General features: G+C 40.6%; 1 protein-coding gene across 1 annotated transcript; it reads left to right on the forward strand.

Moving 5' to 3' along the window:
• Positions 1-1,503: 1,503 nt before the first annotated feature.
• Positions 1,504-13,920, forward strand: LOC116312442 (platelet-derived growth factor subunit A-like). The gene is made up of 6 exons (XM_031729855.2): positions 1,504-2,427; positions 2,776-2,872; positions 6,537-6,644; positions 6,870-7,063; positions 12,490-12,616; positions 13,306-13,920. Exons 1-6 carry the CDS (start codon positions 2,365-2,367, stop codon positions 13,314-13,316), a joined length of 600 nt encoding a protein of 199 aa, XP_031585715.1. The 5' UTR covers positions 1,504-2,364; the 3' UTR covers positions 13,317-13,920.
• Positions 13,921-22,525: the final 8,605 nt, after the last annotated feature.

Below are 22,525 nucleotides of genomic sequence, written 5' to 3' on the forward strand. Positions count from 1 at the left end.
CCCTTTTCTTTTGAAGACTTTTAATCTCTTCTCCTTGTTTCTTCCATTGTCCTGTCCTGTCTTTCCTCTGTTTTGCTCTCTGTTCTTTGCCTCACAGGAACATAGAAGGCTGAAAGAAAGTAACTAACTTTAAATGTCATGTGTATGGATCATAAATGTGTACGTGCATGTTGGAATGCTTAAGGCTGGATTTCCAGATTCCAGCACTGCTTCATGAAGCTTTAGCTCTAGGGGGAAAAATGTAATTTTTTTACATTCCCTCAAAAACTTCTGTCACTGACCCACAAAAATGCTTGCTGTGTTTGTACTGCCTCCCTGTTCATTTGCTAAATCACAGAAAACGTGTTAACATTACAACCAACTAAACATAACCAACCACAGGATAGTGTACATTTTGGATACTGACCTTTAAGGCAGCCTTTTACAGATGCTTTAAAGTTTACTTTATACTGTTAATCACACTGAACTGCTTGTAGGTTCCATTTTATTTGTAGATCAGACTTTTTGGTGTGTCAACTATTCTTTAAAAATGTAGTAGAGCCTTTAGCTTTCAGGTTCCTCTCTTGTGGAACCAGATTCTGGTTATGATTCGAGAGGTAAAAACCCTCTCTTGTCCTTTTTTACATTTATCGCACAGCAAGAAGTAGTCCCTTTCCAAAGCTTCTGACCACTGGAAATGCAGTAAAGGTGCTGCCTGGAGAAAGCATGCAGCAGACAGCACACACGACACACTCTTGCTAAAAGTTCAGTTCTGTGCTCTTTAAACATCAGTGCTGTCTGAAATGACATTCACCTTGTGTTGGGGATCTGGTAGGTTAAAGATGACCAACACAGGGGCGTCGGACATTTGCGTTACGTAGCTCTCATAAAAATTCATTTGTGCATTTGTAAAAACTTGGATCAGGTCACCCTCTGCCAGCATTGTGCTGCTACAGGCTCAGGCTGCTGGGGTGAGAACTTCTCTCACTCCACCTACTGCATGTTATTAACTTTAATGTTTTCTGTCTCCTGTGATTTGTGCTTTTTTCCTGTCTCTCCGCTTTCCCTACTTCCTGCCCACTGTAGCCGAGTGCTTGCTCATAGAGGGAAAGATTGGATCATCGGGTTCGTATCTATAATGTTTTCTTGAGGTCACTATTGCTGTGAACTTTTGTTACATGAACAAAGCACTAATAAAATTATTACAGTTTTATGGCACAATGTCACGGTCACTTGTGTGTGTGTGTGTGTTTGTGTGTGTGTGTGTGTGTGTGTGTGTGTGTGTGTGGTGGTGGTGGGGGGGGGGGTATTCCACTTGGTATTCTTTTAGGTAGTCTAGGAATTAATCTCCACAAAAACAGCTATTGATCAATGGGCTGCTCAGTTCTTAGCAATCTGGATAACTTTATCATATATCAGTTTTATCATTATGTCAGTGTAAAATAGTCCAAACAGGATCCTTAACTTTATCTTGAGGGAACTTCTAATGCATTGGTCTGAATATGTGATGATCACAAATCATCAAATTCATACTAAACGTCAGGTATTGTAACAATAGTTCCCGACTTCTCTTTAGCAAAGTGTCCAATACAAGTGTGATCACCTTGAGCAGCTCAAACTGAGGCTGTTCCGTGGTGTCGTTTATTGCTGCTGCTGCAGTGCTCGGTAGCCTTTTATGCAAAGCGCGGTCGCAGTCGCGCAGACGCGCACAGCTTCATTCACCCCGGAGATCACAGGACCGCTGGGAGCTGGCATCAAACTCCTCAGAGCGGAGATAAATGCTTTTGGTTCTTTTGCGTTTTCCAGACAGACCTGCTCTCGGTTTGTGAGTTTTGAAAATTTAGCAATCTGAAGTGCCAGGACGCTCAAACGCTGCAGACCGCACAAATGGGTGATTTTTGAAAGGATCATACTGAGGACAAAATGATGGATACTCCTGGATATGTGAATGCAAAACATGCTTAATGCTTCCATCGGCACCTGTTCTGTCTAGACCAAAATGAAAAGCAACTGGACATACACTTGATGTCAAGTCTGATTGTGTGATTTGCTTTAAACGTCGGACCTGTGGACGAATATCGGTGGGATCCTAAGATTTGCACTTTTTTATTTTGTTTTATCTTTTCAAAACCTGGACTCTCGTTTTTCGCGGTCACTTAAAAAAATAATTTCTTAAATCTCTTTGGCAGTGACTTATACCGGGTGCAGAACAAGCAGAAGTTTGCTTCCATCCTTTTAATTTCATTCAGGATTTCAAAGCTCTTTCATTAAAACTGAGGAGGTATTCTGTCCTCCCGAGGGATGATGAGAGCAGGGAGCGACAGCCCGGCTCCTTCGGTGGATTTTCGACCTATTCTGGTGCCTATGCAGTGGATCTGAGAGGAGATGAGAGCCGCAGTCTACCACATCCTTGCCGGCTACCTCTGCGTGTTACGCACCGTTGCTCAGGTGAGCTGAATCAAAACACTCTGTGTTTAATCTTTTCTGCTGCGCGTTGTGAGATTTTTACTATACTACAGCTATTTAGCTTGTAAACAAGTAATAGAACTCACAGAGACTCAGTCCTTAAGGTTAACGTACTGAATACAACAGATGAAATCTAGTTTATTTACGTAATTACGCACGGGCATTAGTCTTACGCCCAGTTATCTGTTTGATACTTTTTGAAAACCCGCCACCGAGTCAGCTTAAAAGCCAGCTGCAGATAAGTATCGTTTGCATGTTCGTGATTTACGCACCAACTGTCGCAGCATTGTGTTCCCACCCCCAATAAACCCACCCACTTTATTCCCACAGGAGTCTCCTCTCCCTCAGGAGCTTCTGGAGCGGCTCTCTCGCAGCGAGATCCGCAGCATCAGCGACCTCCAGCGGCTGCTAGAGATAGACTCCGTAGGTAAAGCACTTCATTATAATAAGTCTCCCACAGCCACAAGCTGGATTAATGATCCTTACAGAAAAATGAGGTTATTCATCGAAAAATCTGTTCATGTGATGCCTGTGACAGATTTTTAATAAAATATATGAAGAAATAAATAAACATGGGGCAGATAAGATCAGACGTGTTTTTTAAAGTGATGTGAAACGTAATGCCAAGTATGCAATTTTAATCTCCTCAGGGAAGTGATTTTTAACTCTAAGAGCACTACACAAGGCTACATCACGTTTGTGCTTGTGATCAGTGTCAGGATTTCATGGACCAAGAGGGAGCAGATATAACTTGGGGCCAGACCTCTGTGGCATGCTCAATAGTGGGCTACAATTTTTTTAATGAAAATTGAAAAGTCACAGGACGTTAATGTAGAAACTCATATTTCTTTGCACCAGATCAACACTTGTGACTTTTTTAAAATCTATCTTTAATCTACTTCTGAAATTAGGAGCAATGCACACGTTTGTCTTATTTTAGCATGTCATTGAAAAATGATAGTCTTACAAAGATCCAAGCAGGCCTTAACTTGACTGAGTAACAGATAAACATCAGGCACAGGGAGCTTAAATGTGATAGTCACGGCTGCTTCCCTCCCTGTCAGTGCCTTGAAAGACTCTGACTTGAGGAATTAGTTGCATCTGGTTCAAGATTCTTTGTCTTCTCATCTCATCACTGGATGTTTCTCAGAAAGACCAGCAGCAACCTTTGTTTTTCTTAAAAAATCAGCTGTATCCTTTCTGCTCTGCTAGCAGCTGACTGTGTAGCTGAGATCACAAAAAAAGAAGGCTTTGTGTGCAGTTCAATCATAAACAGTCTCCAACTTTTGAAGAAAAAAAAGCACCGGCGTTTGCCTTCAATAAACACTGATGTCTGTCTTTATTATGCAGGTAATAAATCTGAGCAGATTGAATCAGTGAGGTGAGACAGGAGGAAATAACTGTGGCATAAAACACACTTTATTGCATCCACTCACTGAATCAGACTCCAAATTTCAGCCAAATAAACTTTTTTTTTTTTTTTTTTGCTGCGTGAACTTTTTTTTTTTAATGTCTGCACTGCTGAGTGGTGCCACCATTAATCCTGGCATCATTGAGATGCAAATGTCGAGGGTGACGGCTCCCCGGCTCTGTGGGGGTCAAGTGGCTCACTTCATTATACTGTTGTCATGCTGCCCATTATTGGTTTGAGAGGAGGGCTCGCTGGAAGGCTGCTGTGTTGCTATGTATAATTCAAGCTCAAATTCCTGCATGTCAGAGCGAGAGAGGGAGACACACAGGCTCAGAAAGAGAGAGAGAGAGACAGAGAGGGAAATGTCGAAGGTGGACTTTGTTGTGTTTTAGAAGCACATTGTGTATGTAGGCAGGCATGTGTGTGTGTGACTGTTTCCATGCACATATGGCCTCAAGAATGAGGAGCGCACGCAGACATCTACACGGTGACAAAAAGAAGCATCAGGATTGGTATTCAGGATCAAATTAAAAGAGTCCTGCCTAGACATCATTTACTCTGATTTCCTGGAACCTTGCTCCCTTTTTCCACCCACACAGACACACAAATCTACACAAATCCACACTGCGCACACAATCTTTGCTCAGAATTTATTGGCTTTAAACATGTCTGTGGGTATCCTGTGGTTTGGAAGTACTGAATGGCTTGAAGAATCTGCGAAAACTTTGGACACATCTCTAAAAGACACACACACACACACAAAGCTAAGATTTAAAACTAAGCCTTGAGGGCAAGATTGGCTAATATAAATCTTTATGCTATAAATCATCAGTTATTAACTAAAGAATATTATCCACTTTAGGAAACTTTCCGTAAAGTGGATGTCAGTCTAATCTCAGGTGTAGTATTGTCACAACCTGCCAAAACTTTGCACAGAAAAATAAATAAATAAAAGATTAAACTAAGCTCACTACCACCAAACCAAACTGAACTGACAAATACAATTTACGGCCAAGTGTCAATGAGTGGCAGAGTTTCCAAGATTAAATGTAGATAGAAGATGTTTCTATGTTTGTAGGAATAACTCTGGCTCCCTCCTCTTCATGAAAACATTCTTGACTGGTGCTTGGTAACTCAAGGTTTCAGCTTCCTCCACATTTCCTATAGGTCTGAGGTCTGGAGACTGGCTAGGGCCCAAGGGTGTCGAACTCCAGGCTTCGAGGGCCGGTGTCCTGGAGGTTTTAGATCTCACCCTGGGTCAACACACCTGAATCAAATGATTAGCTCTTTACCAGGCCTCTGGAGAACTTCAAGACATGTTGAGGAAGTCATTTAGCCTTTTAAATCAGCTGTGTTGGATCAAGGACACATCTAAAACCTGCAGGACACCGGCCCTTGAGGCCTGGAGTTCAACACCTGTGGGCTAGGCCATTCCCCACACTAATGTGTTTCTTCTTTATCCACTCCTTTGTTGCCTCTGTGGTATATTTTGGGTCATTGTCATGCCGGAAGACCCATCAATGACCCATCTTCAGTGTTCTGGCTGAGAGAACAAGGTTGTAGTCCAAGATTTTACAGGATGGTTTCCCGTCTTTTGGCCTCTCAGTGCGCTGCCCAAAACATAAAGTTTCCACCTTCGTGCTTGACTGTGGGGATGGTGTTCTTTGGGTCATACACACAATTTCTGTTCATCCAATCAGATTCTGGTTACATCTTTCATCAACACCCCAATTTATAAGTTTAATGTAATTATTTTTCTGGATTTTTAGTTGATATTCTGTCTACTATCAAATTTCTTTGTAAGTGAGCAAACATACAAATTCAGCAGGGGATCAAATAATTACTTCCTCCACTGTACATCTAACCAGTAATAGAAGCAAAAAAACTGCATTAAAGTCACATAACAGCTGCAAATAATTCTCAAAATTCACAAAGAAGTTACTCAGAAAGTTCAAGTTTGCTTGCAATCTGATGTCATTTCCAACTTAACAAAATCTTTGCTGTGTGTCTGTGTGTGTGGATTACATCCAAATGTACCTGGAATAGGCACTGAAACTGTTTCTTTTGGGGCTCGCGTACATGCAGAGAAGTCAGTAGCCCACTGACATCATAACTCAGAATAACCTGGTTAAACTGCTTCTCTGATGAGGAGACACTTGATAAAGATATCAGTAATGAGCAGCTTGCTGTAGCATGTAAACATGCCACCATTTTTCCTTCTTTTGTATTTTGGTCAGCTGTCAAGTTATCTTGATAAGGAGATTCATGGTCCCATCAGGATAAATTACAAATATTTTCTATTTTGGCTCGGCCAACAATGTGGTGAGATTTTATGAAACTTCAGGGACAACTTCTGATGTCCAAAGAACCAGGATCAACTGAAGTGCTGCATCATGGCCCAAGATTACAATGAATAGGTATTATTTTTAATTCTGAATCATTCAAATTTAGTCCAGTAGTGTCCAAGGATGGAAATATGGAGCTGGAAATGAGCAAAATAAAAAATATCCAATCTCACCCAAGAGAACATTTATACTTCTCAGAAAATGAACTTTATACATGCATGTTATCCACAATAGTGCGTTACTATGTGTCCGTGTTTTTGACACAAGGATCTTTGTTGTTAAAATTTAGAGTTTGTATTGTCTCAGTATGCTTGTGTTATTTTGTCTCTGTCCAGAGAACGAGGTGAGCGAGGAGACCAAACACAGCTACCACAAGGACGTCTCTCACAGCTTCCCCGACCTAAAGAGAGCACACACACACACCAGGCACAGGAGGAGCGCTAGTGAGAAACACACACACACACACACACACACACACACACACACACACACACACACACACACACACACATATAGTCAGCTTGTGCCTCCGGTCCACTGGTTATCTAACTATTCTTTTGTAGTTCCCAAAAAATCTATATTGTATAAAATTAATAGGAAATATTAGTATTTGTATAAAAAGTGAGCCATTGATGCAGGTTTGATCAGCCGTGTTTGTTCACCTGCAGTGGTAGAAGAGGCCTTGCCAGCAGTGTGCAAAGTTCGGACAGCAATTTATGAAATTCCCAGGAGTCAGGTGGATCCCACATCAGCCAACTTCATCATCTGGCCACCCTGTGTCGAGGTGAAACGCTGCACCGGCTGCTGCAACACCAGCAACATGAGGTGCCAGGCGGCTCGCAAACACTACCGCACTGTTAAGGTAGCTTTCTGTTGCTTCTCTCTATACATGTGACCACCTGTGTGTGTCTGTTTCAGACTCTTTTGTCTTCTAAAAAAGCTTTGTTTTCACACCACATTTGGAAGAGGTAAAGATTTGCATATAGGGAGTCTTGGGGGTTAGCCAGTAGCACAGGTCGACACTACAGTCCACTGATGAGCGCAGCTAGACCCTGACATGTAGGGTCACCTTTGTGGTTGTTTCTTTCTGCCTCAAACATTCCTTCCAACAGAGACCCGTTAGGTAATGAAAACACATGCATACATTCAGAAATAAAACAATAATAACTAATAACTTTGTGCTGTCAAACACATAATTCAGTCAAAGGAAAGAATAAGATTTTATATCAACACTGTACATGCACACTTGCACTGCTTCAATTTTTGATATCCATCATTAATTCATTAATAAATCAATTTCATTTTAATCTTTCTTTTAATCATTGTCATTAGGGATGCAACGATACCAATTTTTTCAAACCGATCCGATACCGATACTTGGATCTGAGTACTTGCCGATACCGAGTACAAAATCCGATACTTCTACCACACACGTTAAACTTAACCAGTAGTAAAGAAACGACCCCAGACAACTCTTTAACACAAACGAAACGTTTACTGAACGTAAGGGCAGAGACAAATACTGTACAACACATCCCTTTTTTAAACTCAAATGATATTCCAATTCCTTAACCAAATGAAATACACTGTATAAATGACATAATTCCCTTTCAAATTATATTAAACAACCCAACTTATGTTATCACCTTTTGGTAAGTGACTCACTAATATACACTCCAAAACACGTTATATAAATCCACTAAACATACAATATTCACACATGGGCTCCACACACTCACATTCACACTTGTTGCAGGCCTGTTTGTTGCTCACGCCGGACGATGGAGTTAAATCCTCTTCTCCCCAGTAAGAGCACAAAAGTCTGACTTACAGTTCAGCTGATCGGTAGGTCGCCGTGCACCAGTCCCACACTAAATCCACTCCCTGCGGACCCGATGCTGTCTCTGCTACAGCACGTTAGCGAGTCACTGTCCAGCTCTCCGACAGTCCATAGCGGCTGCCTCCTTGGCGAAGCCAAGCAGTCCGGGCTAGCCTTTAGCCTCGGCGGTCGTAGCTGGAAACACAGTTTTCCACGGTGGTGCGACCGTTGAAACAAAAAGTCACTTCACCCACACTCTGTTGTGAAGCTCTCACACGGTCAGCTTTCTAGTCACACACTCTTTTGTGCTGGTTAACCTCAGTAAAACTAGCCGAGTCTCTCACTTTGGTTCAGCTAACCTCGTGCATCTCCCCATGCAAGGTCCCGCTTTTATGCTACCTTCACAGGCCTCCAGAAAATTAGAACTCTGAACAATATTTTAACTCCTTCAGAGTTACATACCATAAAATAATACTTTTATGATTAACATAACAGTTTGATTGCTCTAATTACCTGTATTTACCTTGCGACATATTACAGGGCAAATTATATTCAGGGTAGAGTTACATCACATAACATCAACTGTGAACGCCTTATGTTACCGTGGCGTTTAAGTCCATGGGAATTATGAGTATCCACTTCCAAATTCCCTTCCGGGCTACATTAGTATCGGTTCATGGTATCGGTTAACTTTTACGCGTACGAGTACGCACACATTTTACAGTATCGGCCCCGATACCCGATACCAGTATCGGTATCGGTGCATCCCTAATTGTCATCACTTTAAACTTTTCTTAAGAATCAAAGAAAATGAGTATAATTGCCATAAACCAATACTGTGTGTAACCATACTGTTATTTAACATTTTCTGAACTGTAGATATGTTTATGGAGCTGGAGCCAGGCCAGGCTGGAGCCGGGTACACCCCGGAGTGGAAGAGCCATTACCAAATACCACAAACTTTGTATTTCCAAGTTTGTCATAAACCATTTCCTATTGAAGCCAGGCAACTAAGAGACTTCCCATAAGATGTGAAACTGAGGAGTTAAATTTAGGAAGAAGTATGTGCGAAAAAGCTTTGTTGTATTTAGTAGAACCTGTTTTTTCATATGGTCTAAGTATGCCGTTTATCTGTTGTTTTTCTTTGTTTAAATTAGAGTCCCTTAATAGAGAGACTAACTGCATATGAAGTACGAAATTGTGGCCCAGACCTTTGGCACTGGCACAAAGTTTGTTTTTCATGCACTTTGGCACAATTTTTATTTCTATTTTTTTCTATGACATAGTGAAGAAAAATCACAAGGATGCATAAATTTCAAAAACCTATTATTAAATGTCTCTTGTGCACTTGTCTGTCTCAGTGCACGCTGACCTTCTTATATGTAACCTTCAACTTTCGTTATGAGGAAGAGGACAAAGTCACAGAGGGCTAAAACTGTTGTTTGGTGTCTGACACATACAGTAGCCAGAGACAAGAGTTTTCATCCTCAGGGATATCCTGTGACAATAGAAGTGGTTCAAATTTGTTTAAGGGATATATTGGCTCATTCATTTTGAACTGTGGCAAGTTCTCTGTAAACATTAGGAAAAGGCTTCTGTTCCTTGTCTTTTACTGGCGCTGACCCTGAAAACGTAGAAAACGAATAATGGCACAGAACGTGTAAATACGCAGCCACTTACTGGAGGTATACACTCTACACCTGCCAAAAACAATTACTCTCCCCAGCTTAACCATTGTGTGTGTGTGTGTGTCTGTGTGTGCGCGTGTGTGTGCCAGTGACTGAAAATCTGGCAGTGAGGTAGCACATGAACATAATAGCTTCCCTTTGATCTCATCCAGAGCTGGAAATAAGACTCAGTAAACCCCAACTGGTTCACAGTCACAAGAATCCAAGTGGGAGCTGACCCAAGGACTGTGTGTCTGTGTGTGTGTTTGGCACACAGGAAGTGCATTTATTGTACTTTTAAACTGTGCTGATGATGTTGATGTTAATAGTTACGTTAATAATATGAACATGAAATATTAATAATAATTTCACAGGTTGACTGGTTGATGTTTGACTGATAATCAGGTGTGAGAGGGAAGGATGTGTAAGAGTGTGCTGCCAGAGGTCAAGAGGGAAAACGTGAATAAAAGAGGAGGGGAGGGCGGTTTGATACTCTGTGCTTTGGCCCGCTGAAACCCAATCTGAGATGAAAGGGCTCATCCTTTGTCTGCTCACAGAGGAAATCAAAAATAAAGTCACTCGCATGTGCCGAGATTCAGTGCTTAGAGGGTAAACGGTCACGACTGCAACTGCACTCACTTAAAGCTAAAGGGAAGACGGCAGGGCGAAGGTTTAGGGGGTGTGTCCATATGTGAGAAAACAAAGAAAGAGCCTCAGTACTGATATATATGAAGAGTACAGCAGGCTGGAAGTCAATCTGTAATGCACTTTGAGAGCTGCTCTCCTGAAATGATGTGTACTTGCTTTTTGAGAATAGACTGTATATAAAAGATGAATATCATCATTTTGAGATCACTCACTGGCATGTGAAGTTTCCACTTGAAGCCTCTGCTTGGTCACCTAGCTAACATTCGCAGGTTTGGAAGAACTACATCAGTAGACTGAATGAATGCATAACAACTGCTAAGTTACCTAAAAAAAAACGTAGATTTTTCTCACTAGAACTACAGCAGCAACTGTAGTGTAAGTCTGCAGGAAAGAACTATTAATTTAATAGTTGATCTAATGTACAACTAGCTCTCCAACCGCTCACATATATTACAATTATAGCAGACCCTGACTAATCGAAGTGAAGGCTCACCCGTTCTAGCATATTGTCAAGGTCTAGTCAATGTCATGTGTGCTGTTTAGCTGCACAGCTGCTCACCTCAGCTGAACCTCCTTGTGGGTTTTTGTTTTTTCGAAGTCTTAGCTCTGCTATTTCAGAGTCTGTTAAGACTTGAAGCAGAGATGGTTGTGCAATTGGACCTGGCACCGTGCAGACTTGGCTTGCTAACAGGGATGTTAGCATTACGCATGTACTGTGCTTCTGTGGTTCTTTTATTGTTTATGTAAGATTAAAGTATGTTGGGTGTGTATTTGTTCATGAGCTAGAAAGACCCATTGCTACGTGAGTAGCTAGGCTCGGGGCTCTAGTGTTGATGTCAAGTGTGACACAAAACAACATATGCCTCACTTAGTGTAAGTGAAATCAAACCTCCTATCAGTGTTCCATTCATTCTTCCAAACGAGATCACACACACCTGTGTGCTTGCACAAGTACAAGAAAGCATTTTGTCTGTAGCACCTGTATCATACATAACCTGTCTCCTTCTAACTTAAATAGCACTATTGTTGGGTATTTCTTGGGATCAACAAACCTATATTGTTGCAAACATAAATTTGATCGTGAACTGATTTTGGAGAAGTGTATATGAAGAAATTTACAATAGCTTCAAATAAAACAGTCTACATCAATTTAATGAACAAAACCATGTTAGATTGTTGAGGTTAAGAGGACCCAGGGTGGAGGAAACAGGAGATAAGCTTACAATAAAAAGTGACATTTTAATGCTGGTGGTCTAGTCAAACATCGTACCAAAAAGGAGATACAAACATAACATCCACACTTGTCCAAAACAGGCCAGATAAACTGGGCACTAGGGAGACCAAAATGCTAGGGAGCTAAACCAGAAATGTAGCAGATCAACACAGCTGATTTGACAAATGTGAAACAGAATACTATTTATACATCAGAAAAGTCAAACCATAAGAATTAAATTTTTAAATCCTAACATGTAGAAAAAAACATGAAAAAAACCCAACATGAGGCCCTGACACTGGCAGATTATCAGCTGTAGCTAATGACCACCTCCATTAGGTGTTTGAGAAACTCTTTGTCATGTTTTCTATTGAATATTTCTGGCAGACCAGTTTTAAAAGAAAACCTTATAAAAGCGATCTTAAAAATCCACTTGATGGCAACAGCTATGCTAATTTACAAAAAAAACTGAGACTAAACCTTGATGTCACATATTTTCTCCAGTAGTCAGTTCATTGTGTTTCCTATGCTTTAAAAACTTCATCTACTTTGCTTATAAATTTGTTTAAGTTATTACCTAACACTAGCACTAGACAGCTAGTTTGGCTAGCAAGGTGCATCTGGTGCATCATTAGTTAGTATCATTTTGATGCTAACTTTGACTAGAAAAACTCATTTTAACCCATCACACTCAACAGAAAAGCAGAACATGCCTTAGAATGTGTTTTAGTGCAAGAGAACTTTGAATAAGGCACACAACTGCCACTCAAGATAGATTTCTGTATTCCTTTTATTTTTCAAAGTTGGCAGTAGGATTGACCGTACGAATTCATGCAGCGAGCTAGTTAGCCGGGCTTGCTTATGCTAAAGAGTATTAACAAACATGCTTTAATTCACTCCTTAATAAAGTTTTCTCTCTGTCTCTCTTTCTCTCCCCTCAGGTGGCGAAGGTGGAGTACGTGCGAAGGCGGCCAAAGCTGAGGGAGGTGCAGGTGAGGCTGGAGGATCACTTAGAGTGCATGTGCACCAACAAACGCCATATCAGCCCAAACTCAGACACAGACAATGGTGAGCATATAGCTGCGTATCTGTGTGTGCGTGCATGTGTTTGTGCATGGGCGTGGGGGTTTAGGTTGGCTCATTTCACATGTTACGGCTCCTCCTGTCTGAATGTGTCGACTGACACCAACAGAACTGATAACATCTGAGGCATTTACAGTGTTTTTTCTGCCTGAGTTAGTTCTCCCTCAGGGCAGCATTTCCCTTCAGACACACTAAGCCATCCACACACAGACACACACACACGCACACATGTGTACACACACACAGACACACGTTTCAAAGACCCCCACTCCATATTATTCAAATCTTTCCTACTCGACGTAAACAGGGCTTAATAAAACATGGTTTTAGTGCACAAAGGTTCTTGGAGTTTAACCATCCTGTCATCATTAACTGTGTGACTTCTGTTGAACTTGCTGACTTCCTGCAGGTCACGCTTACATCAGCTGAACTTAAGGCAATATATTTATGTAATGCTTTGTCCATTTCAGACCTTGGCAGCTCATTGTGTAAATGCAGTTACTTGACTTTCTATTTCTGCATGATAAGCCAAAAAGGAAAAAAAAATGTCATTTAAATGTCCAGCAGTAGTGCAGAAAACAGTCCTGTGTGTGTGTTTTGTTATTCAGTAGAAGATAAAGCTAATGCTTTATGCTAATAAAAGAAGCTGTGTCCATGTTCCTTTCTTACAACAGGCATCAGGTGAAGAGCAGCAGACAGATGCAGGAGTGGAGGACACCTTGAGGATGATGATGTAATGGAAAGCAAGGACAAGCACCTTCTGCCTATGACTCCTTTAACACCTGCTGTCAAAGTAACAGTGAAAAGCTCTAACGGAGCATATTTTGACCCACGACCTTTTGGAGTTTTGATGGAGGATTACTGACTCACCATTTTCCCAAAAAAAAGCAAAGCATCAAACTTCCACAAATGAACTCCAACTTTTTCTTTGATGGAGACGAGAAGCGATGAGACGATGAAAAAGCGAACTGATATTCTGGTTCTAGGATGTTGAAGGGCATATTGCCTGTATCCTGCTCCTTCTCCAGAATATAAACCGCTCAGCAACTCGGATTATAAACTGGGGCAAAATCCTTTCTAGAAACAGTGCCTGGGATTAGTTTTTGTACTCCAAGATTTACTCTTCCTCAGAAAAGCACTCACACACATGCATATCCTCTTATTTTTATAACGTCTCGTTTTCTATTTCTATTGCTTATCAGTTTCTTTTTCTGATATGTTATCCAAATAAAGAAAGGATGGGAAATAATCCTTCCAACATGTTACTGATACTAATAAAATATTTATATGAAAACAAATTGGGTGTGGTGGTCAGAAAACAGCTTGCAGCAAACAGGTTTGTCAGAGAGTGACTGAAGGGTTTCCATGGGAGAGATTATCTGGAAGATTCTAATACCCCGTTGGATTTGCAACCTACAGTAACACACACACACACACACACACACACACACACACACACACTGAATCTTGGCAAAAGTGAGACTAGAAAACAGAAAAGCATGAAAATGCTGATTATGGAGCGGAATAGCCAACAGCTAACAAGTGATCTTTTTGTGCTGTTTAAAGAGTTGTGTTATTTCAAACAGGTCAAGGAAATGACAGTAATAGTGGCGTAGGGGAAGGCAAATGTTTTCATTGGTGACCTCATCTCCTGACTCACTAAACCAGAAGGAGGAGAAGGTGACTTCATATCAAACCACTTTCTTCATATTCACTTTCATTGCTGCTGACTAGGAGCTCTGTTTCATTTAGATATGCACTCACTTCAGCCAAACTGCCTGTAAAAATGCACTTTGTGGACACAAACATCCATTAAGAGTGAGAATCCACTTCTGTTATGTAAAGTACTGCCCCATCTTATCACTGAATGTGATACATTTTTGCCTATTGGCGGTCATATTAAGGATTCTGATCATTTGGTTTCAAAGTTACATACACAAAGGGAACTCCAACCTTATCTTATCAATGGTGCCACAGTGAGGCCTGCCCTTTGTCCCTAGACTGTGTCTGTGAGGTAGCAGATGGGGTAACAGTAAACGTGCCTAAAGGGAATGCTATGCATGGATTAACCTTATTTAATTACCTACTGTAATTTAAAATAGTAAATGGCCTGTATTTGTATAGTGCTTTACTTAGTCCCTAAAGACTCCAAAGCACTTTACACTCCATTCATTCACACACTGGTGATGGCAAGCTACATTGTAGCCACAGCTGCCCTGGAGCACACTGACAGAGGCGAGGCTGCCAGACACTGGTGCCACCGGGCCCTCTGACCACCACCGGTAGGCAACGGGTGAAGTGTTTTGCCCAAGGACACAATGACCGAGACTGTCCGAGCCGGAGCTCGAACCGGCAACCTTCTGATTACAAGACGAACTGCCAACTCTTGAGCCACGATCGCCCCATGTATCTTGCGGCACAATGAAGGTAGACTATAAACATCTTCAGGCCACAAATGTATAAATTTTGTTATCTTCAAGGGAAGAGAGAACGAGCCAAACTCGAGTGGGATTAATTACAAAGATTTTGTATTTTATGAAATTATATTTAGTACTTTATTAGTATATAGAGGAGTAGCATTTAGCATTTACAAGGTATATCAAAAGGAATCATCTGATTTTAAATTGCTTTCTGAATCCATTTATTGACAACGATTAAAAACATATAGTGTTAGAAAGAGCAGATTCACGAGATTCATGAGGTTGCTGGTAGGTAGCATATCAACAGCAGTGGCTGCAGTGACTCCAGACATGCTCACAATGGTACATGAACAGCACAGAGTGTGTGTGTGAAGATTTTGTTGAATTAAAGTTTTTGGGTGTCAAGAATTTTTGAGTTTCAGTTGCACTGATATCAGCTACCAAACCTAAATTTGCACATTGTGGATTTCTTAGCTACCAGGCTTCATGACAATATGACCTTTGTCTGCAGACGATCATTAGGAGGATAATGTTGTGCAGTAAATGTTCAATCAGCAGTCACAACTAACTTGAGTGTCTTTAACTTGGACACATATGTGTGATATCTTTGAGAATAAAGGTTCACATATAATCTTTTTTCTCTGGAGCTTCTAGCTGCAGCTCACTGTCTTCTTCAGCACATGAAACGTCTACAGTCTCCATCATCGCTTTGGCTAAAGCTATCACATATTAAACCACAGCTGCCTTATGTCACAACTAAACAGCAAAAAATAGAGACTGTGGAGTGTGTTATGCTGTGTGGTGAAGACTTGATGTTTTTCCTTTCTTGAACCTGCAGCACAGAGCCGAACTGTGTGCTCGCGGGGCCGTTCCAGCTCCTGCTGGCACCCCGCAAACCACACAGCCTGCATCCACCTCAAACAGCTCTTTGTGTTTTAGACATGAAACACTTATTATGACATGCTTCATCAGCTACATTTACATTTCAAACATGCAAAACAAATGTTTGCCGGCTGAGGTGGGGAAAAGGCAGACGAAGCAGACAGACGAGTGACTTCATGCAAGCTTGGGGTCACTTTGCGTAACTCACTTTGCTGGTATATTGCTCTTGGAGAAGCTGGTGTAAACCATGTGTAGACATTGGCCAATAGTGTAACCAGAGTGGGTCGGTGTTATAAATACGTAAATTTCATAATTGAGTGGTTCTGTGCGAGCTGCACAAAGACGACACTGTTTGGAAACTTAAAAAAGGAAGAAAAAAAAAAAGGTTGGTTTTTAGCTTCAATCTTTCAAATCTGCAGCAGCAGAATCACACACATGCTGCAGTTTCATCTGCTCAGGACCCGAACTCCATATCCAAGACGTTAATGCATAAAACAGAAAGTATCGTGTGGACATGAAGCACAGTTGTTTGTGTGAGAGAGAACAAAGAAAGAGAGAGGAAACAGATGGGATAAGACTGTGTAACAAGGTTTGAAAGGTGAGAGGGCGGAAATGAAAACAGGATGGAATACAGGGATCGTGTGTGTGTGTGAGAAAGAGAGAGTAAAACAGAGTAAGTGCACCTTTGTGTGTGAGACGGGATAAAAGTGGGTTTGTGTGTGAAACAGAGAGAGAAACTCCATCTCTCTAAAGCTCAGTTAAGCAGATTAACAACAGGCTAGCTAAAATGCTGAACTCTCTGTAGGTCAAGTACAACCTGATATAAGCTCGTGGAAGTCCAGCTCCCCCTGTACTGCTACAGATCCCAGATCAGATTACCAAACCTAAGTATTCCTATACGTTGGCATTAAGATGCTGGAAGTATACCTGACTTAGGGTCAGCAGGTTTAGGTAAAACACCTCCACTGCCTTTACTACTGCTGTCCTCTGGTCTAAGAAGACACTGTTATTTAAAACCAAGTTAAATAATTAGTTTAACATTTTGGGGAATACACATTCTCTAATCCTACTAATGTCAGGGGAATATCTATGCTCTCGGACTGTACTAGAGTAGCTTTGCTTGATTCGCAGTTTGAAATAATCCCTTTTTATCTCATCGTGGTCTTTGGTACAGTCTTTCACTTCCTCTTCTGTCTAAAACAAGTTGTTTTAGCTAATCTTCCTTTCAGTCTCCCCTCCCTTTAACACAACCTTCTTTGGATTCAGTGGCCATCAAAATAAAAAGAAGTTTGGACAGCAGCAGTATATCTGTGGTCACAGAAACCCACAGCTAGAGATATGAAAGATCTAGGACCAGAAAAAAAACTGTGTGAAACTGAGTGTTCGCCCTGCAGGGATTACTCGGACACTCGCAGACCTCACTGTTTGAAATTTGTGTCCTTTTTAATATGAGCATTCACCACTATAACATTGTGCATACAGGACTGTGCAAGTCTCGAAACATTCTTCATTCCTTTGTTTTGTTAGAGAAATAAATGCAGTGATTTGATTAAAATGAGCACACTTTCAGCATTTAAAAATAGTGTTTGTTCAATACTAAATTGCTTGGGAGTCAATATTTGTTTTGACTACTTTTAATCTTCAACCCAGCTTGAACCCACATTTCTTTAAATAGTCTTCAGGAATACTTCAGACTCCTTAAAGGATGATGGTCGTCTTTTGTTCTGTTCTGTTAACATGATCCGTATCCAGGTTTTACTGTGTTTGGGATCATTGTCATAGTGAACAATGATGCCATTGCCTGTCAGGTGCTTTCCAGAGCAGATTGTGTGGTGGCTCAACACCCGAGGTACTCTTCTGTTTTCATAATCCCATCAGTTTTGACAAGATCCCCAACACCACTGACTGAAATGCAGCTCCAAACTGTGACAGAGCCTCCAGCCTCAACTTTTTTAAGGACACACTGAACACCGTGCTAAGATATACAAAGATTTTAGCTAAATGTTCACTGGGAATCACCTTGTTGGTACAAAAACACTGTTGTATGCCTGTTGATCTGTTTCATCTGTAGCAAAGATAATAAGAAGAGTAACAGGCTGAACTAAAATAATACAATATATTACATATTGTACAAACTAGAAGAAATTACCTCTCTATACACAAAGAGCTCAACTATAAATATCCAGAATATTACAGAGATTAAATATATATGATTGACATTTTACAATAAACTTTAGAACCTGGTAACAATTTATGTGTTTTTGCAACATGCTGCTTGTAACAAAATGGCTAAAGGTACAATTTAGAATTGGTTCTTTGCTACATTGTCTGTGATGTGTAGACACAATACTTGATTTAAATGGCCTTTTTATGCTTGAATGACTCTCTGAAAATGGTCAGGTAGAAGCATTGGATTAAAAATTGAGAAAGCAGACAGTGTTTAAAGAAACCTTGGAAAGCCTTTTAGAAAGCTTGAAGAACTACTGTTCAAAGCCACTTTACACATTGCAAAAAAAAGGATGGCTGCTTGAAATCAAAATAGGCAGACGTGTGGTGGCTCGAGACTTTTGCACAGTACTATGTATGTCACAAAACACAACATAAAAACATAACAGTTTCCCATTCTTTAAAAATGTGTAGTTTTTTAATCTCTTCTCTTCCTTCATCTCCTCCTTTCCTTTCCGTGTGTCACAAAGAGCTGCTTTACCAGATAAATACGTCCACCTCCCACCATCAGGCTTGTTCCCACCGCAGGATCCAGCAGGGATGGGAGAACTGGAGCTGAGGTTTGGCATCATACAGTTGGATTAAGATTTACTGCTGGTGTGGTCAAGGCTGATGTTTTGGTGCTGGATCCTGTAGAGAGGTTTTATTTCCACTGAATATGTGCGAATGATATCTGTCCAAAATATTAAAAACAAAAACCTCGAGACTCAAAGAAAGAGGCAGAAAAAGAAGGTAACAGACGAGGCAAATTTCTATTACCTGCTTCCTGATTGTGTACATTTTCATCCATCTGTGTTCCACATGTTAAAAACTGAAGAGGAGTTCTCCCAGATTTATTTTGCTTTGAAAGAATATTGTCACCCCCAAGGTTTAAGCTGTGTTGGCATAATGTATGCAGCAGGGATGGATAGTTCAGCCATCTTTTTCTTGTTTCAACAGGGCATAACAAATCCATTTTTACATGTAGGTCTTCCTATTCCCTCTGTTTGCATTTTTCCTCCTTCCTGTTTTTCTCATTTAGGCCCTACAGGTAAACCAGCTGCCATCAGTGCCAGGCTCTTCCCAGAATACAGGCACATATGTGAAACCCTGGAGAAGGCAGGCATACACAAAGGTCCCTACACTGACCCTATTATTACTGTATTTTCTGTGCTGCAAAAGCAGTATCCAGACAAAGCAGTCAGATATAATTTGACAGGTAAATGGCATTAATGAAGAATAGCTTAGTATGATCATGTGACGCTTTCCAGACACTTGTAAGGTATACCGTGCAGTTTTTTCTTTGAAGACAAGTGAACTGTACTTGAACTAGGTTCATGCTAACACTTGATGTGCCCCCTATCAAAAGCTCCACCCACATTTTCTGACAAGATCCTAACCTCTGTGTAGACATGCCCACTGCAGAAAGTGTGGAGTACACGCATCTGGTTCCATTCGCAATATTGCTTATGGATTGATTGTTATCAAATTTCACTGGGTGCTCTCTGGCTTTGGAAGTTACCACCATCGCTAAGCAGGATATTAAAGACATTGCTGCAAATTAACTGGATGCTTTTTTCATCTAATGTTTGTGCATGCTGGAACTATTTCCCCTTTTTGTTGTGATCAGTGTTGGGGTGGCAATATGTATTACACGCATTACACCGACCACTTCTCTTAAAAGCAATGCAGTACATTACTTAATTACTCCCAGGAGGAAGTAATTCTTTAAACTACTCATTACATTACTTTCAAGTTTCTCCCTAAAATGACTTGAAACGCATCGTCTCATCCCGATTTGACAATATAAACCTGTAAACGTGTAAGCTACAGTCCAACTCACCAACACAAATCCCAATCCTAATGAGCCCAGACATACAATTTTTCTCTTAGTATGTGGTTATGAATACAAAGCTGAAAACACAAAGAAAGATGAAAATCAGCACAAAGAGACTTCAAAGCGATCTCCACAGTAATTCTACTCTAGAAACATGAACAGGTAGAAACGGAGGCTACAGCCTGACTGTTCATCAGTTTGTCAGGGCCACTTTTTTAAATTAAAAAGTATTTCAAACTATTTTCTAACTATCCTGACACCGCCAAACTACATTTCACCCATGGGACAACTTTACAGTAGTTCAACTTCTTCAACTCTTCAATGATTTTTGCTATTTTTTCTACACCCAGTGATCAGAAAGTAAAATTAGGAGAGTCTAATTGAGAAAATTAAAGAAGAAAACCAAATCAACAAATTGATTTTGCATTGATGAATATGTTAACATATCAGGGTGCTTCAAATTTCTGCTGTAGTTTAACCTTGAGTGTGACTCTCAAATGCTGTCAGATGTTAAAACACTTCACACAGAAGCATTTGAGTGAGATTAATATTTTCTAACATTTTAAGTTACTGAATGATCTCCATCAGAATGTCTGTGCTGGTTGTTAAATAAAATCAGCTGTGCTTTGCTTGTTTTTGGAGTTTGATTAAAGAGTAGACAAACCTTAAATTTACATTTAACTGGAATGGGAAGGCTTCTTTTTAATTGATAGGACAACCTTAAACTAAAACACATTTGCTTCAGCTGGAATTCCATGATTTTGACATGAAGTATGAACCCGGCGCTGGCTGCTGCAGGTCTTTGTGTCGCCTCAGGGGGAAAAACTGCAGCCTGATCACTATCGAGATAGTTCCTCAAATTCACCTCTTGGCCACAGACCTCCTGCTCTGCTATTCACTGTTTGACTTCAGCTCAGCTTTCTCAACAACATAAGCCTCTTTCACATGCACAAACACATCAAAAACGCCGTCCTGCTGTCAACCACTCCAAGTCACTCAGCAAAATAAACCCCCTCCCCTTCTCATCCCCCACCCCCCTTCATCATCGTCTCCATTCCCTGTAGCTCCGCCATTGTTTTTGGTCGGGCCAAGCAAAAGGCCTGCTGCTGCCGCTGAGCGACACAAAGAGGAAAGCAGCCGTGTGGCTGAACGGGAAAATCAAAACAGAGAAGGGGAATGAGCATCCCAGGGGTTAAGTGCTTTCTGATGGAGTTGCTGGAGGGTAGGAGTTGGATTGTTAACAGATAAAGGTAAGTGTGCAGGCACCCCAACCCTGTGTCCAGCTCAGCTGATATCATGTCACACAGTACTATTACACAACATTAAACCGCACGGCATTATATATCGACCTCCTGTGCAGATCCAGCAAGCCATCCAGAACTGTGACATTCCTCTAAGCTATTTTGCAGGAGTGCACCAGAGTGCAGAGATTAAGCCTGATGTCACATGCGGCTGTAAGCAAAGTCGCTCTGGGTTTTTATGTCACTCTAGCATGTTATCTCTCTCTATAATCCCTCTGTGGTTGTGTTCTCATTTACCACAAAGCCATTAAGAGCCATTGTTATAGCAGAAGAGAGCAAGAGCATCTGCAAATAGATAACATTTAGGTCCTTTGGAATATTTACTTTGCATATGTTAGGTTATGAGTATTTTTACTTTTTTAATGCTTTAGATATGTAATAAATTGATAAGTATATGTATGCATTTCTACTGTGACAGATAAATCTCTCCCTAACCCTAACCCCAATAAAATGGAAACATGTTCTGACCTTTGGAGGTAAGAGAGGAGCCTTACAAAAGCCAGAATTAGCAATCTAATCTACATGTTGAATCTCTTTGTTTCTTCTCTTTCTGGTATACTGAAAAAATGTGTCAATTTGGTAATCAGGAAATCTCCTACTTAAAAACATTTACTATACACGCTTAAACAAAAGCTGGATCTCTTTTCATTATAGGCGGAGCTATGAAATGCTACTGTTACAAGAGGATCAGAGTTTGCATGCAAGAACAGGGTGAGTGAAGGTCAGCAGATGATAATCTTGGAAATGATGGTGAGTGGGAGAGACAGATTTGACAGGAAGTTTAAAAAATGGAAGTTCAAAAAGATAAAATGTCCTCAAGTTGCACTCAAGAAATATTACATGTCCCTCTCAAAGGAGCAAACACTGAACCTTTTTTAGCACAACTTACATTGCATTGTATTGTATAAAGTTGGGTGCGGGTGGCATTTATTGATTGGCGAAACAGTTCCATTAGTCATTAAAGCAGACTCTTATTATGAAGATTATTTCAAGTCCAATTTTAACATTATTTAAATCCAGGTTTATTAATATTACACCAGATTTTTTTTTAAAGTAAGTGAGAACAAGAGTGATCAGAAGTGCTGACAACTGTGGTACCACTTTTGATACACCACCTTTGGCATCATTTTAATGGTATAAGTCAACGGTCCCCAACCTTTTTTGCGCCACGGATTGGTTTAATGTGTTGTGAATAAATACAACAAAATAAAATGATACGACCAAGACAAAAACGTTGGTATTTTGTAAA

The sequence above is a fragment of the Oreochromis aureus genome, linkage group 6 (genome assembly GCF_013358895.1).
Source record: "Oreochromis aureus strain Israel breed Guangdong linkage group 6, ZZ_aureus, whole genome shotgun sequence".
NCBI lineage: Eukaryota > Metazoa > Chordata > Actinopteri > Cichliformes > Cichlidae > Oreochromis > Oreochromis aureus.